General features: G+C 37.4%; 1 protein-coding gene across 1 annotated transcript; it reads right to left on the reverse strand.

The window, feature by feature from the left end:
* Window positions 1-8,285: 8,285 nt before the first annotated feature.
* Window positions 8,286-18,666, reverse strand: LOC145787814 (lipid transport auxiliary protein 1-like). The gene is made up of 6 exons (XM_082599648.1): window positions 17,079-18,666; window positions 16,278-16,382; window positions 14,406-14,559; window positions 14,012-14,181; window positions 13,575-13,633; window positions 8,286-11,723 (listed from the first exon to the last, which is right to left on the reverse strand). The coding sequence occupies exons 1-6, from the start codon at window positions 17,280-17,282 to the stop codon at window positions 11,522-11,524; spliced, it is 894 nt and encodes a 297-aa protein (XP_082455774.1). The 5' UTR covers window positions 17,283-18,666; the 3' UTR covers window positions 8,286-11,521.
* Between the last annotated feature and the right edge of the window lie 791 nt (window positions 18,667-19,457).

The following is a 19,457-nucleotide window of genomic DNA, read 5'->3' on the forward strand; positions in this document are numbered from 1 at the left end:
CAAGTTCGTTTAACACCAATTCCGCGCTTGGAATTTGAGTAACAGATAATGAGGATGCCAGCCTAGTTTATCGAACAAAATCGTTAGCATGGCTTCCAACCAGCGTAGCCTACTTTCGGTTTCGATAGTATGGCTTTACGTGTACGACGTACGTCTATTCATAGTACATTTCATACTGCATAGAACGCTTAAAGTTTTTTTAAAAAATTTCGGGGGGGGCAAATGCCCCCAATGCCCCCCCCTGGTTGCGGGCCTGTTTCACAGTATGCACATTTTTACTACCAATAACGCTTAAGATTACTGATAAATTTTCAAGCATTTTGCGTTTTTTGGAATTTTTTCAATTATTGCTGACTTTGCTGTAAACAGCCCGTAGAAAGCAAAATACAAAGTTTGGAATTTTTTATGGTATTTTCATTTGATTTAATTATTTTGCCTACTGCACGTAAGCGGTAGTGTAACTCAATTGATAAAAGCATCCAACTGGTATCTAAAGGTATAATTAAAAGCACGGCGGTTACCTCAGTGGTTTGATTCTGGATCAAGAGGTTGAAGATTCGATACCTACTGCCGCTGTTGCGATTCTATTCATGCATAACTTACAAAAAGTTTTGTCCCTTCACAGTATATTATGTTCGATTTTTCGTCATGTTGATGAAAACAGTTCGTGCTGCATGGGATGGGGCAGCGCTAATCAAGAAAAAAAAATTATCGTTATCGGACATTATCGGCGATAATTTATCGTTTATCGTTATCGCTTAACTTTTTTTTGATTTATCGTTTATCGTTATCGCTTTAGGCATTTTTCGTTTATCGATATCGCTTAACTGAAAAATGAGTTATCGCGCCCAACACTGCTTGTGGCAATAAAAGTCGAAGCATGCTAATTTGTGCTGTTGACCTAGACGGCTCACTCAGTCGTCTCCCTGCACAGCTTTAAAGACCACACCAACCGGTTGTGGCCGAAGTCTCGGAGTCCCAGCTCGACAATCATGTGTGTTTGTAAATGCTTGGAATTTTCAATACGATTGTCATCCTTCAAGTAGACCTGTAGTCGGGGCCGAGTTAGCAGCCCCCTAAGGACGGGTAGGCCCACTCATTTTAGTTTGTGTAATGGTTTTTGGCTATTTGAAAAAAAAATGTAAATAGCCTACTGCTATATAAGCTGGATATTCAGTAGTTTAAATAACGTAAGGCCATATTTACCGCTTCGTTCCAAACCCCTGGAAGGGACTCACCCATATTTAGTTGATCCAGCGTTATTTGGCTATTTGAAATAAAAAATGGGGCAATACTGCTCTAAAAGCTCGACATTTTGTAACTTACTGTAGGCTGCTTGAAGTTAATTTGTTGATTCAAATCTTTATAGAATGAACGTAAAGCAGGTCGCCTTTTCGAATCATTCAGCTTGAGGCGCCAATTGTGCAGATAAGATAGAAATGTGCTTAGTCAATGGTGTTCTATACTGTTTTCCATTTGCGATGTGAGTCAAGAATGGCTGAAAATGTTTGCATACGAGGATACATTTGAGAAGTCATACATAGGCCATAAATGTTCACCAACACTGAGACGAGAACAGATCCTGTGGAACTCCACGCCTTCAGATTGTTGAAAATACAAACGTGTGATTGCATGCAGACACACCAAGGGGCCTGCCGAAGAACCAACTATTGGCCCTATCATCTTTGCCACAAGCAAGTTTGAGAATTTTCATAGAGATGTGGGGATTTGTACAAATCATTTAAGGACAAGATTGAACAAGGGTTAGGGTTTAGACGCCATAAGTTACTCTCTAGTTCAGTGACGTTCGGTGGCTTAAACCGTTGGGAAAGCAACTTGGAAATATGCTGCAGCAAGGTAGTAGGCACGAAGGGCGTAACCGTCGGACGAAAGCGTGTTGCCAAAGGCAACACTTCCAGCGGGAGGTCACTCCCAGAAATTTTTGAAAAACACTTCCAATTTGGTGCGCTCTGAGAGCATTTCCAAAACAAATCAAAAATAAAAATCTGTCAAATTGTACTTCGCCTATGTCGTGATCATACATCCATTTAATGTTTAGAAGTCATGAACAATCTTAATTTTAACGTTGCAAGACCAAAATCCTGTGTTAGACATGGAATAATAGTTGTCTAAATGTTTAATTCGTCATGAATGTTCATTCTCAGATATTCAGTTAAGGTAGGCCTACCATATTTTCATAGCCTTAAAAGAGGACACGTTTCGCCAGCAAGTGTAGAGTTTTACGCTTGAAGAATCTTTTACATGTTTTATCATTAGCCTACAGTATAGGCCTACGCAGCAAAAGTTACCAAAAAAAACAAGAAAACAGATTGACTGAACGTTAAACTTTTTTTTCTCATTTTTAGTGCTTCCTTAAGACAAATGATTTTATATTTTTAAGAGTCAGCAAAAAGGGAAAAAGTTTTAGTCAGACAGCAATGATCGCAAAAGTCTGCAAAATGTGACAAACCAGGCACGGCCTTCAGGCAGGGCCGGATTAAGGCGGGGGCTGATGGGGCTGCAGCCCCAGGCCCACCAAAAAAATAGGCCCACCGATAACAACTTACTAAGAGCAACAGGCATGCTTATTATCAGGATCGAAAGAATAAAGGACGAAAATCATAGAACGAATGCTAACTGTGTAAACCAGTGGTTCTTAACTCATTTGCCAACAATTAAACCATTGTTTGATACACGTTGGGAAGCACACGATATGACGCTATACATGCGCTAAGAAAAGGTTATCAAGCAGATCTTCAAGTCTTGAAAGCAATGTATAATGACAATGACAAACAATCCAGACTCAAGAAACAGCTAAGGGTTTATCTTGTCAACGGAAAAGCTTGAAACCGGTATTTTAATTGAGTAATGGTCGTGCATAATGGAACGGTTTCGTAAAACTAGCCAACGCTGCAGGATAGCAAAATTACTTTGAATAAAGCAACAAAATTGGTCTATATGACTTTGCTCAAATATTAAGATCCCAATTTAAGAATTCAAAGAAAAGGGTAGAGTAGGTGACCGTCATCATTATATTGAAGAAATTTCAAGAAAGAAGAGAAGAAAAGTATGCTTGAATAGCGAAGGTGGATCTGAAGACACATCACTTGATCCATCGAGCAGATTCAAAGTAGACTCATATTTGCCAATCATTGACCAAATTATTTTGTGTATGAAATCCCAATAGCAGCATACGATCGTCTTCAAATAAGCTTTCGTTTCTGGCGGAATTAAACACCATGTCTAGACAATGTATTAGTATTAGAAAGGCAAATAAACAAACATCTCTCTCTCTCTCTCTATAACTGTAAAATTGAAGAGAGTGCTAAAACATTGCTTCACTATTATCCAGACGATCTAGATTCTAGAAGAATCACTGCCTGAAAAGATGATTTATTTTTCTGCACCCATTTTCAATGCTTCAAAGAGTAAAGAATCAACTGCGTTCATCCATGGGCCAGAAAAGGCTGCATTCCTTAGCCTACTCTTCATTGAAAACAAAATTTTGGAAAAATATACACCGGTAATGTTATTAACAGTTTTGCTTTGTCTAAATCCAAAAAATATGTCATTTGAATGTGTTATTGTAAAAATGTTAAATACTGTAGGCCTACTTCGGGTATAATTTTTGTTATTTCATTTTAATTCTGATTGGTACAATGAGGGGAATGAAATATAGGCCTCAGATTACCATATAGCCCCAGGTCCACCAAAACCTTAATCCGGCCCTGCCTTCAGGTCAAGCCTTAACTTTTTTCAACAAGGAATGGTCAACCTTAAAGAAATCGTTAAATTATTTGCAAGAGATATGACTAAAACAGTAGGCTGCACATTACCGTTAAGATGCTAAAAACGCGTGAACTAAGAAGCTGTTCCTTTCCTTGCAAAGCAATAGGCTAAGCCTATCCAATCCATGCCACGATTTCTTTTGATGTAGGTTAGGTGTTATACACATTGCACTTTTAGACATTCGTTTCGATTTGTTTCAAGTAACAAACGAACCTAACTGAGTTGGTAATCAACAACGTCTACAAGGGTTGTGTATTAATATCAAACGTAGGCTATGTTTGTAAAAAAAAATTTTTTTTGAGAAAGTGTGAGCATGGGAACCAGGCAATGAGCGTTAAACGACAGTTCCATAAAATGCACCAATTTCTTGTAGAATTTATAAATCAGCATGTTACATTGGGATAGCCTACAACCAGGGGCACCGGAAGCGGGGGGGGGGGGGGGGCAGGGAGGGCGAATGCCCCCCTGCCCTCAAATTTTCTGCAGATGGAGGGGCAGGGGGGGCAATGGTGCCCTTTTAAAGTCATGGAAGCTGCTGCACATTTTGCAATATAACAATTTCTGCTATTCGCTTTTAGCCTAATTATAATCTTTCATTTTTGCCTCAAAATAATATTTACGGCACAAAATTTTGCAACACAATACAGGCCTTAAAACTCGTTTTTTTTTTTCGGCAGCCATCGTGGCCTACCGGGAGCTCCTTCTCGGCGGCCAAATCTGCGTGCTTGGAGGCCAAAATAAAAATAACGATAGCACAAGTAAATATAATTAAACTTGCAACAATGCTAAAATAATCACTTAGCTTTGTTGAAGTCTGGGCCTGGGCGACGTCCTACAATAGAATCGTTGCACCACGCAATAACTGCTTTATCGGGATTGTAATCCAGTACTATTCAAACAACACTCGCACGAGTGTCTCCAATGTGGCTGATTTTATAGAAGTTCGTCACTCCCCTAGAATTCTTTTTAGCAACGAAAAACAACGTTCGACATGACTGTGTTGACGATGATGGCAAGGTAATAAAATAAGTATTTCAATGATTAAAACATTACTTGTAGGCTTTAACTGCCCTTTATCAGAACTGACGACGCACTAGCAAGTGCGAAATATTTTTTCTGTTACCGTACATCTACTGACATCTGATCCCTGTTTCCTTAGCAATTGAGGTTTTAGCTATTTCAATGATGTACATTACTAAAAGAAGCATAGTTTTTGCAAAATATGATCAAAAAATGTTTTCCCCATTGTTGTCAACTAACTTAGTTCTCCTTTTTAACAACGGTTCAATGCCCGACAATATCGAATCGATATAAAAACGACAATATTGCCAGCCGATGTAAATTAGCACTTCGGATTAACACTTTGTTGAAATAAACGTTGGGAATTACAAACAAGACTTACAGCGCTGGTGATCGCAAATGGATATATTCCATCAATAACAAATATTCCCGCACAATGCAACAGTGGCGATTGTGACGCGCTGACCTAATTTTGCGTCACTCATTGATACTACATATTTTCGACAGTGAATCCACGATCATTCTATTGCGAAATTAAATAATTGGCTAGAAGAGACCGGCGGCCAAACTTGGCCGATTGAGGAGGTAGCACCGGCGGTTCATACAAGCAGGCTGCTTGAAGGCTTGACAGTAGGTTACATCATTATAACATAGCATAGTGCCCTTCTTTGTATACCGGATTATCATTATCGCTATATTTTATCTTAAAACTTGAAAAAAAAGGCCTTTTAGTAAACAAAAGTGCCCCTTTTTCGTAATCTTGCCCCCCCAGTCAAAAATCGTTCCGGCGCCCCTGCCTACAACAAAATGTTTAGAAAACAAATAGCCTACAAGCCGTCGCTGAAACGTTATCAAGCAATATAATCCCGTTGAAAATATAAGCATGAAAACCCAAACTGTCAAAAAAGAGGACATTTGAGCATTTTTTTGTGTCCTCGGAGGACAATTCATTTTTCTTGAAAAAAGAGGACAAATCCTCTTAAAAGAGGACGTATGGTAGCCCTAGTCAGAGATGGGCGTGATCTTGATCTTGAAGATCACAAGTGCTTTTTTTTTGGTGATCTTGATCTTGATCTAAGATCACTTTTTTTTAAGTGATCTTGAAGAACAATAAGATCAAGATCACTTTAAAATTGAAGTTTACTTACTAGATAGAGTCATTTTTTTAGAACTCGTACTGTACAAAGTAGTTAGTGGCAACTACTAACATTAAGTCACTGTTAATATGATACGTGTCCAACAAAAGACCATTTAAAGCCTCCATCTAATCTGGTCAGTGTTGCCATTTCAAAATTGAAAAAGTTTTCTGTGTTGGTCATAATAAAGAAGTCAACTTCCGTGTACTTTATGTTGACGTATAATAAAAAATGATTTAACTTTGTTCACAATTTCCATGTGTGAATTTTAAAGAAATGTTTTCTTTCTTTGACCCAATTTTAGATATTTCAAAAGTCTAGAATGGCAGTGTTAAAAAATCTGGATTCTAGCCGACTTTGGTCATGTAAAGTGGTTTATTGCAGCAAATCAACCAGACCAAGACTTGTTTACGGTCTGAGTATGGAGCGGTTTGTCTGACCGCAAACCTCTGAACTTTTTTGATAGCAGACAACAGTATCAAGGTTGCCAGATGGGTAAATGGTGCAATAAACGTTGACATAATACAGTGAAAGTTATAACTACTTAGTAACACGAATAAAAACTCCCACATGAACCAAACTAAAATTTGGTAAAAAATGATGCAGTTCAAAGTTTATTTTTATTTATTTATTATAAATAAAAAGTATAAAACTAATTGCAAATTTTGCGACTTTTTCAGAACTACTATAATTAACCTCGGCCTTGGGTGTGACGTTGCGATTCTAGGCAAACTACGTCAACAATTGATAGGTCTAATAGCAACAGTCACTAACTTATTACAATTCTTAGGCCAGCGATCGAGTAGTTAAAAGTAAAAGTTAGCAATACCAACTGTATAGGTTGCTTATAGTAATTGTTTTTTGCAACATCATTGATCAAAAACTTCATTATTTTTCAAGTACACAAAAAGTGATCTTGATCTTCAAGATCACATAGTTTGGTGATCTTGATCTTCAAGATCACCTATTCTTGGTGATCTTGATCTTCAAGATCACCAATACTGGTGATCTTGCCCATCTCTGGCCCTAGTTAAGCCTACACTACAAAAACTAACACTTAGGCTTAAACATTACAGCCGCAAGCAATTTGTACAAAAAGCTGGATAAGTTTGCCTGCTGCGAATAGAAGCTTAACAAACTAAATATTGCATCTGCACCTGAACGTTCATTGGCGAAGTAACGTTATATCAACGCTGTAAAAAGGGCAAAGGCATGACTATGAAAGCTAGTACAGTAGGCTGAAGTACATGGCGAGGAGACATTAAAAACAGCAACAAGCTTTTTGGCATTGTGATGCTGTGCGTTTACCGTGACGAGATGCCATTCTGACGAGTTAGTCTAGTCGCTCTAGCGAATCTACGCATTGACGTCACTGGGAAAGCACAACTAACCTACCATAACACATTTGATTGGCTAAGCAGCTGGTGACGTTTTGCAAAACGGGTGAGGATTGGTTAAAACGAAGGCGTTTTTTGACATTTTTGAATCTGGAAAAGCAAGTTTGATAGTTGCTTACCTGGAGCCTCAGTGATTGTTTCTGACAGAAGCGTTTGCGTCAATTGGCATTTATAGGCAAGACATGCGGTTTGGTGAGGACTTAGACTACTCACAAGCGTTACGAGTAATTCTAGTCACGAATACAGTAATTTTCAAGTTAAAATAGACGTGATAAAAATAATAAGTTAAACCTAGAATTCAGTCATTATATTTTGCATAGTTTTTGCTCAGGTAAGCACTGCTTTCCTTGCTTTCCCTCACCGATCGTCACTGCTCTAGTTTCACCCTCAGCATAATTAGGATCCCAATTAAACTTAAATGATCCTCAATCCTCATTTTCTTTTGATCGTGGCCTTAATGACTTTTATCTTCGGACTGAGAAAACTAATTCTGAGTTTCTCCATACTTGTTTTGTGCCAATGGGGCAGGTCCGGTTATCGAGATTAAACAAATGAAGTTTTTGCTTGTTGTTGAAGCGTTGTCTGGGAAATTAATGACGTTTGAGAAAAGCTCTGGAGTTGCAAGTAAAACAAGGAAGCCCCAAGAAAACGTGGAAAGCAGCAAGGAGGGCTTGACAAGAAAGGACACGTAAGACAGATCGATGTGGAGGAAGGATGTGAAGGCGATTGCATCACTTGTAGGTGAATCCGGAAACCCTCGGTAATGCGGGACATTACCGGATTAAAACTGGACTACTACTACCAGTAGGTGCTAACGAATGGAGAGCTGTCCTTCTTGAACAAGCACAGACCACGAGAATCGACAGCTTAACCACCTGAGCTATCGAGGCGAGGTGTTTTTGATCTTGCGATTCATCGAAAGCAAAGAAACAAAAACAACAGTTCAGAATATTCACTTGTATGCAACAAGCACTGCGAAACAAGTAGAAGAATAAACAAGCAGACACAATAAAAGTGTAACACATTAAATGTAATACACAGAATAACATTATACAGGATACAAAATGAAATTACAGTGTTCATAAAGCAATAACAGCAAGAAAATATTTCATCGATGAAACACAAGTCAGTTATTTATATTCTATTCTTGGAACAAACATGCAAAAAATCAAATCATAAACATTCAAATTGAAACCAAAGAGGTGGCAAAGCTAAAATATCTAGTAACAGTTTTATGAGCTTATACTTGCAGTATATAAAGCAGTGGGATGGTGCAGCGGATAACGCGTTGACTTTCCGAATATGCAAACCTGGTGCAACACCCGCCTTAAGTTGGTTGTTGAATGACACCGTTCACCTGTACCCATGGTGTAGTAAATTGGGTAAGCATAGTTGCTGAAAAAAAAAGGCCGAAAGAAACTGACCATCCTACTCTCGTTAGTGCCAAAGACTGAGTATGAGAAACTTGTTTTCTCATTCTCCAAACCTCACTAACTGAATATGAAACCTTTACTGCAGTACAGCCATCAAAAACACAGTTAAAAATATAATTGGGACGATGCTAGTGGCAACTATGAAGGAAAAACACAAAGTGAAACAACAGTTAGTTATTATAGACTAATAAATAGTTAACAAATAAATAACTTATTTATAATAAAATTTAGCCTTTCCAAAAAAGTAGTTTTGCATAATCACACAAGCTCATATGGCTACTAACATGTTTATTACCACACATGTTACATTACCACCATCCTAATAATTGCTTATCGTTAACGGATTCCATCAAGTAAACTGGAATTTAATGGAAAAGGTGGAACAAGCTAACACTTCACTCAACTATCAGGAACGTGTTGAATCTTTGTCAAGGTAATTTTTCCGCCACTATCACATTGTTCTAATGTAGTTAGTTTTTTGATAATCTAAACTTTAAAATCGCGACTGATAATTTAAACTAACAATTTGAAGAAAAGATACTTCCCAAACTTGAAACTTGATTTTTCATAATCACTTTTTAATCAAACCACACCCGCAAAAGACTTATCACCTAAAGATATGTTAAAACAAATGTTTTGAAAAGAAATTTCATGAATAGCACTCCCTATCTATGAAGGACAGGTATTGTGTTTGGAGAAGTGACAAGACTACATAGTAGGGTGGGTCGAAATTTGGAGTCTTTCTCCGATTTCATTGCTGCAATTCTCCTAATTATATTGAATCTGTTGACGCATAAATCATCTTTTTATAATAAGAATTAAGTAAGTTATGACGTTTTCAAATCTCGTGAAAACAACTCCCAATTAAAAACAATGCATTTTCAAGCCTCGAAAAAATCGCTTCAGGTAGCCTACCTTTATAGATGGCGATTTTTGAAAATGAAGACATGTCCGATCAAGCTCAAAGTTTCAGGAATGTCGTTTTATGACTATTCGCAAGAAAGTTTGCAGCAATGAAATCGAAGAAAAAGTCTAAATTTCGACCCATCCTACTACATAGGCTGTAAGGTATAGTGTGTGACTGTGATAGCCTACAAGTAGCAACTTTATAGATCTTCAAACCATGATTCTCGCCCTCGGAAAAACTCTGGTCTTAATCACACACCAATCTAACAAGTGGGGACACGCCCCACGTCACGGGCAACAGCCTTGACTAGCTTGCAACCGACAAAGACAAACTTTGTGATGAAAAAAAAACTTGAAGAAGTTTCTTTTTGGAGACAAAAGAAGATCATCGATGAACCAATAAAAGGAAATAAAGCGAAGAGAGATATTACGTGTGTGAATCGAGGGTAAACCATAAAGTTTGAAAGTAACAACTTATTCACACTGAAAAAATACAGGGTTATCATGACGGTACAACACAGGTGCAATAGACAGTGGTAATCTACCAGTAGACCACGATCGATGAGTCAGATACCCATGGACCCAGCGCAGGTACTCATTGTTTCTTCTCAAATGACTAAAGGAAACACGGAGTAAGCCCAGTTGGTTCATTGTAACAAACACTGCGACAACCAGTACTAAAAATAATAAACAATTTGCCTTTCCAAAAAAAGTAAAGAAATGACCTATTGTTAAAGTTTACAACACCTTATTTTTTTTAAATTTTGGAGATTGCGGTTAAAATTTACCCCAAAGCCTGATGCACTTCCTCCCAATTGTTAAAGGAACTTGTAGCCTATCACATGACATGGAATTTTTGTTAGCAAAACCTTTGTCAATAGGACAGCAAATTTTTCAAAAATGCTATTAATTAAGAATTTTTTTCCTTATAAAAATTGTTCGAAAAATAACCTAATTTTAATATTTGCAAATAATACAAAAAGAAGAATTACAACTAGCTCAGCCCCTTTCCAATATTGGGTACTGTAGCTGATACATCGTTTTAAGTTTAATCACATTAGAGGAAAAAAACAAGAACTAGCTGAAATTTGCATGAGAAAAATAGTAAATACAATTTTGGTAAAGAGGTTACTTTCTTCAGCCACAGACATATACAACCAAGCAACCACACGGCATTTAACATAATGGATTAAAATTGAACATAAACTATAAGCTACAAACGTTTTCGGCCATACACACGTTAGCCCTTATCAAGTAACAAAAAATAACTGCTTATCATATCTACAATGAAAATGAATGACTGATCTAAACACTGAATTGAAAAACGAAATGCAAAATGAAACGGCAGAACAGAAGAAAGGCACATCACGTGGCGTTTAAATTACACCAGGCAAAGACGCAACATATGACGTATCAAGAAAAGACGTTGAGTAGATAAGATAAGCTCTTTGTCAATTTTAATCCATTATGTTAAATGCCGTGTGGTTGCTTGGTTGTATATGTCTGTGGCTGAAAAATAGTAAAAAACAACAATCCTCAGCAGAGATTGGACAATGTTACATTGTGCATGCTATCAAGATCTGAGTCTGTGTAGACGGCCACCTGTGATTCAATATCACGCAGTGTGTTGGTTTTCTTATTTAAGGTAGTGAGTGCGACACACACGCTGATGTCATTCTGCCAATGTAGAGCAGAGAGCTGTTCAAATAATGAAAATAAGCACAGCTAGCAATCACTTTCTAATTGTTTCAATAATTTTTAATTTACTGCTGACATTACTGCTAATTTGCATTCATTAATTAATCAAATTCATTAATCATTAATCATTAATCAAATTACATTAATCTTCTTTCAACAATGGCTGCAAGTCCTGGGAATGCCTGGGCCTGCTACTAGGTGACGGACACACCTCAGTTTGAGACAAGGATGTGGTGGCATATGAAGCCCCATCAGACGAAGGTCTGTCGGTGGGTGGGGAGACGGGATGGTGATGAGGCCCTCCTTTTTTCGTCTTGGGTTTCTTTCGATATCTTAATCGTAACCTGAACAATCAAAGAATGTTAAACGAGTTGACGATACAGCTGAGCCAACCGGTAGTAGTAAGCCAGTTTTAGTCTGATGATGTCCCTGTTACCGAGGGTGGCCGAATTCACCTTCAAGTGTCGCAATTGCCTGCTCACCCTGCCTCCACACTGATCTGTCTTCTTCCTCCCATTTTCAATAAAAATCTTCTACCACATAACAATTCTCGACACTTTCTGAGTTTTACCCAACCAAACCTTACTCTGGCACTCACTGCCGCTTCACAACCACCACTGGCATTCAACCTATCTTGATAACAAAAGGCTTTCACTGTTTCGACTTCATCACTCCGCTTTTCGACAGAACCAATCATTCTACTTTTCTTCTACATACACCACAAGGGTCCATTTTGCTCATTGTGATTTCCTTTTCCGTTCCACTTATTATCACCTTTGTCTTTGTACACCGACCTTCTCTGAAAACTCGTCTGGGAGGGAAGATCCAATGCGGACTCTCGTTCTTGCACCCGCACTGCCATAAAGACTCATAACTGCTTGCACGAGTGTCTCTTCTCTGGAACTATCACTCTTCTCGGAACACTATCAAATGCCTTTTCTATGTCCATGAAACACATACAAGTTCTTTCCCTTGTCTCGGTATTTCTCTTGCAAGCTTAAAATAAAAATGGCATCTGTCGTTCCCTTTCCAGACATAAATCCACACTGTATCTCAACCAGCTTCACTAAAAACCATTTTCTCTTTTCCCACACATTTTCCACTACTTTCATTGCATGCTCCAACAGTTGTATTCCCTTTATGACCCACAATCTTATCACCCACATCACCCTTTCCCTTGAAGATGGGTATCACCTGCATCACCACGCTCGATTTTCATCCATTTGGCATCCTTTTTCAATCTAACATACGCTGACTGACCTCAGTCATTGCTTTCAATCTTGCCTCTCCACTTGCGTGTATCATTTCCAAAATGACTTCATATAGTCCAGGAGCCTTTCCTGATTTCATCTTCCTCATTGCTTGTGTCACCTACTCTCAAGTTACTCTCTTTATCGGACCTGCTACCATGTCAACTTCCACATTTTGATCCTAATCGTTTTCCTCATTCTTTATCACCTCCATATAATCTTTCCAAAATTTTCTCACTGAAACCAAGTTTTCCCTCTCTTCCTTTGATACATTGTCCATCAACCACGTCTTTTCCATCTCGCTTCAGAGACTTCACTAGGACTTTTTTATAATTTGGTTAATTCCTGTTCTGCTTCTTCATAGCTTTTGCAACTATTTTCTTCGCCCAATTTTTCAATTGCGTGTACTTGAGCTTAGTTTTTTCTGATGTATTTCTGCACCTGTGCACCAATTTGTTCTCATCAATTACTCCCCCCACTTTTTCGTTCGACCAGCGCATATCTCCTCAATCAATCCTGCCTTTTATTTTCCCAAAAACTTCAACGCAAGCTTGCAGAACTCTATTCTTGAAGGATCCCAATAGCAATAGATCCGTCACATAGTTATGAACAAGACTTTCAACTCTCTTCTCAAACCTTTCTCTTGTGTAGACATCTAACTTCCAAACTTTTCTTCTGATTCCCTTTTTTAATTTATAGTCTTGTTCAGTCATCTCTTGTCCAAGTCGATAACCACCAATCTATGTTGAAGTTCGCATGGTATCGCTTTCGCATATTTGACTAGTGTTCTGTTTTTCCAGCAAACCAACCCAAAGTCCATTCCAGTTTCCTTTGATTTCCAACACACATTGCAATAATTCCATAGTAATTTATTAATACTATTGAATTTACTACTACATCAATCAATTAAACCTCATCATACCAGGTTCAATGGTTCATACTTACGTAGCAACAACCTCTGTAATTAGTTCGGCAAGTCGATCATATTCATGCGATGTGAATGCCTGCAATTAAAATGCATTCTTGATCTAACACTAACAAATGTGGCTTGTGATTATGTTGTAATTTGTGCAATTAATAAACAATAATCCGAAATGCACAAATTATTATCATGGTCAATTAGTCAGGAAACATTTCAAATAGTCAAATTTCGGAAACAACTCTTTTCATCTTCAGTGCCCAAATTTAATTACAGAAACTCTTGAAACCCTGGTTCATTTCCGAATAGCCAAAAACTGTTACAATATTGAAACTTGACAACATTAGGATTTAAAAAAAAAAAAACCAAAGACATTTGTCACATTTCTATAAATAAAGGTGGGATAACAGCTCTGCTAATGTTTAAAAAATAAAATACACACAACTAAAACTGCACAACTCACTTCTGAGCCGAAACGCGCCTTCATGTAGAGATCAGACATCACCTCCAGCTGTGAGGTGCGTATGGAACGCAGGCATCCGCTGCTATGTGACTTAACATCAAGCAGGTGCTGACGCATATCCTTACCCATTGGCCTAGCAAGATCTTCATTGACATCAGCAAACACCTCATCTGGTGGGAAGAAAACAGTGCTCAGCATTGACAAGTATAACCGGACACAAGTAAAAAGCAATCCTGATGGTTAGCAATAGGCTATCCAGGTTTTATGTAAAACATTTGCACAATAATTGGTTTTGGAAATTTATTAATATAAATCACGCCAGTATCTCGTAATTTGTACAAATTAATCTTAATTGATTAACATAAAGCAATTTAAAAGCTAAAAAATTATTCACCTAACTCAGAGAATGCATCGACCGCCTTCATCCTGTAGATATAATTGCAGCTGGCCACACCTTGTTGTGGACGTTCATCGTCACTCATCAGTTTTGGTTCATACATTAAATTCATTGCCTTGTCAAGCTCTTTGTCGATTTCGTTTATCAATTTCTGAAAAAATTTCAGAAGCTACCACACCATTCATACATAAACTGTTGAAGCTTAAATGTTCAATCTCTACTAGCTTACATTCAAATTAAAAGATCAAAATAATCAAGCTAGCAATACCAAATTAAAAGAAGTATTTTTTCCACAATTTTTGACAGAGGTCTTTCAAAATGCTCCATTAACTCAGCCATTAAGCGTTTGACTCAAGATCAAGTGGCGCTGGTTCGATTCTCAGGGTGTGCGCTTGAGCAACGCATTTCAGAATTGCTCTCCAATCAGCGGCAACAACATTTCAACAATCGGAAACTACACTCTGCCAATCTCAGTAACCAGCCCTATGTCAAAAGCCCATACATTCTACAAGTATATGAAGCCAACAGCAATAACCTTTCAAGGCTTTGACAGTAGGCTATGTGGATAAAGATTCTAAAACCAACCAAACAATAATTTTTTGCAAGTTGGCTTTGTACTGTTTGCAAATGGAATAACTATAAATAAACGTGTCTTATATTATTATAGTCAACCAGTCGTAGTATAGAAGTTACGTTTTACACGAGTGATCTAAAACTTTTCACATCCTTAATTTTTCCTTACATGAAATTTAAGAACTTATTGTAATTCATGCAAATCTAATATATTGTCATAACATTCTTGAGTTGGTACAGTCTGCAGACTCGATCTTTTGTTTAAAGACTTTTATTTCTGACACTTCATTGCATTGCCATGAAAAATAAACAAGTAGCTTTTTTTAAGGGGACACCTCTAATGAAATCCCAATATTCACTGATGGCTGAGAAGCTTGCGTCCTCAGATAAGCTAACTATTGTGGGAACCCCAACATACCATATATTTCTGAAAAGAGCATGAAAAGATGCATCTGAATATGCAAGTCTCATGAAATAAAAGTTTAATTTGATGCAATGAGCTTCCTTCAAACACAGGCAATATTTCAATAATTATTTTTGACATGCTAATACAAAATACTGTTTCTCACTATCAGTATCAGCACCATACAGCAACAAGAAATGTGAAATGTTACGAAGTGCTAAATCTACCTCATATGCGAATACCTATGAGAGCATTTTTCTCTAAAATGTCACTTTCCTAAAAAAAAAATTTTTTTTGAAAGTTACTTGTGTGCGAAAATATTTATACACATTTTTTTCAATAAAATGGTCAAGACATAAAATTAAAAAAAAAGCTCTCATAGTTTAATGCAATGACATTGTACCAGCATGCATTCCAATTTTTAGCCAATTCGGACGAGAAATAAACATGAGTAACATTTACTGCAAAAAATGTCATTTTGCTAATCGTGCATTTTCAGCTAGGCTATTGTTATTGTTTACTAACTGGCTTTGAAATACTACGATACAGGAAATTTGTAACTGCTGGAGAATGACCAAAACAACACCTACAAATACCACAAATATATATATATATATATAATACCCGAAAGGGCTATTCTGTTGCTACTATTAGTATATTTTCAGCATATCATTGTTCTGGCATACGGTATTTTAGACTTTTGGGTCACGTGGTAGCTCCACTAGTTCTAAAATTTAACAGGGAAAGAATTGGAATTGTGGAGAAACTTACATATATATATTATACATTCAGAATCCTGATGAAATTCTTTATCTTTTCAGTCCAAAATATTTATAAATTTTTTCAAATTTTTTTTTTTTATTTGAGGTGTTCCCTTAAGAACTTAAGCATACCTTAGTCGTGCCAGCACCAGGAGTTGTTAGTTGGTGGGGAAATCTGAGGCTATGACGAGCTCTTAGTACAGCACGTTTGATGAAGACTAACACCAAAATAAAAACCTGAAAACATAAGTGACATACAAAAAATTGCTGAGGTTCATGCAATAATGCTATGTTTGTTCCATATCAAATTCTATTAAACTGAAAACGCAATTTGCAGTTTTTAAAATATTGTGCATTTTCATGCTTTCTCACTCCAGTCAACAACCTCTCATGGACTACTCAAAGTCTGTATCAATTGCGTCACAACAACTAAGTTTATGTACAGAATTTCTAATTTCCAGTCTTTTATTCACGGAATAGCCCGTTTTGGCGAGTGCCCTATTCGGCTAGAGCCCTTTTCGGCGAGTTCCCTATTCGGCAATTTTTTAATTTTTTTTTTTTTAATTATTGGGTACCGTAGCCTAATTATCATTGCCGTTTTAGGGTTAGGGGTTGGGGTTAGAGGTTAGGGTTAGGGGTTGGGGTTAGAGGTTAGGGTTAGCGTCTTATTTCAACGTTTAGCGACGTTTAAACGATGTAAAAGCGGCAATGAAATTTAGGCTACAGTACCCAATAATTTTTTTAAAAAAATTCAAAAAATCGCCAAATAGGGAACTCGCCGAATAGAGCACTCGCCGAATCAGACTAGCCGAACTGGACTTGCCGAATAGTAGCAGACCATTTATTCAAGTACCAACCTTAAATAAAAACGTTAAACCTTGCATTTGCAACCTAAGCAATCAGCCACATTTAGAATTTAGTGGGTTAACTTACAAAAAATCCATAAATAAGAAATAAAAGAAATCTTATTCCAGTCCAGCCAGTTTGGTCGGGCTCAGGTGATGGTGATATAAGGTTTGGCATGGATGTAATGTTCCCACCAGACATAATACATGCATTGACAATCAACCTAACGTTAAACAGAGGCGGTGCTGTTAAATCAAAAAGGTTTTCAACATTATATTTAAAAAAACACATGATACCATAGATGCGAAGCAAATAACCATTGCTGTCAGGGTTATAAAAATCCGAGATTTTTTAATACAACAACTAGGGATGGGCAAAATAGAAGAGTAAGCTATTCTAGAATTATTCTAGAATAATTTTTCGAATTTAGAATTTCGAATACCTATTCTAGAATAATTTTTTTCAATGTCAGAAAATGTCAAAAAGCTTAGTTTTTATTCTGGTTTTATTGAAGACACATAATGAAAAGTGGCAACTAAACGAAAAACAATAGTAACTGCCTAGGAGAGCATGTCTTTGTGGCAGTGAAGAATGTTTAAAGCTTCTAAATGCTCTCCTGTGAGCCGCAATCGCAGTTTTGATGCTGTTAATCCAGCACTCGAGAAGAGTCTTTCTGAGGATGCAGAAGTGGCTAAATAGTAAATACTTCCTTGCAAGATCAAACAACAGGGGGAACTTTTCTTGATTTTTGTTCCACCATTCAATTGCATCGCTATATGGCACTTTTGCCTTAAGGTAGGATTGGTTTTCTACGGCAACTCAAAGATGTTCGTTGTCATGGTTACTTGATGCTGAAGTATTTGTCGCCTCAACACCGGAGCTCAATAGATCATCTGTTTCATTGGATTGCTGCATTGTTGCGGAAATTATGACACTAGGTGTAGCGGTAGCCTCACCCAGAGTTGAACTGTGTTCCGTATGATAAAAATAGATGCAAATCCACAGCACAACGGTCTTTCGACGTCTACAAACAGCACTGGTAAAGAGAGCTGGCTAGCCGTCGTTGAGCCGAATGTAATTGATCGGCGAAAAATTGATAAAAAATTTTGGTAGTCTGAAAAGTGGATATTTTCATTTCGGTTTGGAAAATTCGATTCGAAATGTCATTTCAATTCGAATAATTAGATATTCGGAATGTAACTATTCGATATTCTATATTGCCCATCCCTAACAACAACCCAGCCTGCCCAGATTTTTATGGGCAAAACTGAGTTTTATCATGCAAAAATAGCTAAAAAACGTTTTGTTTTTGCATAATTTGTTTATTGGTTAAAGAACAAGTTGACTATTATTTGTGCAATATGCATTCATGTGAAAAATCATGCACCTAGGCAGTGAGTTGCTAAGCCTGCTAAATGTAACTAGAATTTGATTAGTTTTTTTTTCTTTTCTAGCAATAGTTGCAACAAAACTAATGCTAGAAAAGATACCAATCCCGATGAACATCCAAACTTTGCAGTATTTATTTGATTAGTTGTTGAAAATAACACTTTTGAAAGTTAGAGAAAAAGATTTGTTCCGTCGCAGGTGTTGCCATAAGTTTTTTCTTAAATACTTTTAAAGTTTTATGAAGACGCATAAATGATTTATAATTTTTACAAAATGTTTAATTTGAGCTTCATTGCGTTGACTAGTTAAAATTAGGGAACGTTCAAATATTACGTAACGCTTTTTTTCCGAATTTTTGACCCCCCCCTCCCCCATGTAACGCCAACGTAACGCTTTTTTCAATCCCCCCCTCCCCCATGTAACGCTTTTTCACTACGAATTCAGCACAAAAAACTACCATTCCGTACTTGAAAGCGTTACGTAACGTTTTGCTTGAACCCCCTCCCCCCCGATGTGACGTTAACGTAACGCTTTGCATAAACCCCTCCCTCCCCCTCGAAGGCGTTACGTAATATTTGAACGTTCCCTTATATAAATTGCTGACAGTGTGAACATCGTGAGAGCACAAGCCTCTAAGCTCCTTTATTTTTCCAGCGACCAAGCGTGACCTACGAGAGCTTCTTACCGGTGGCCAAATTCTCACGCCCAACAGCCAAAACAAAAAAGTCCGTAAAAATTTGTGTTCTTAAAAATCTGTTAATTAAAACTGTGTTTTTGCGTTCACTCAGGTAAAAACAACGCAAACAAGGTTCTGAAATATATTTGAATTTTGTTTCAATTGAAGTCGCCTACCCCCTTTGCTCTTTCTTCAAATGTTGTGTATAAATTTAGTTGTTTGCGTGACGCAAACCAGACATACATTGGTATGTCAACCAGACATTTGTTGACAAGGGCCGGGGAGCACTTAAACCCAAACCTAACAACTAAAAGTGCAATTAAAGAGCACATCGCCTCTTGTGAAACGTGCACTGACAATGTCTCGATCGACCAATTTAAAATCATCTCTCGAGGCAGATC

This window comes from Aplidium turbinatum, chromosome 18 (genome assembly GCF_918807975.1).
Source record: "Aplidium turbinatum chromosome 18, kaAplTurb1.1, whole genome shotgun sequence".
Classification (NCBI taxonomy): domain Eukaryota; kingdom Metazoa; phylum Chordata; class Ascidiacea; order Aplousobranchia; family Polyclinidae; genus Aplidium; species Aplidium turbinatum.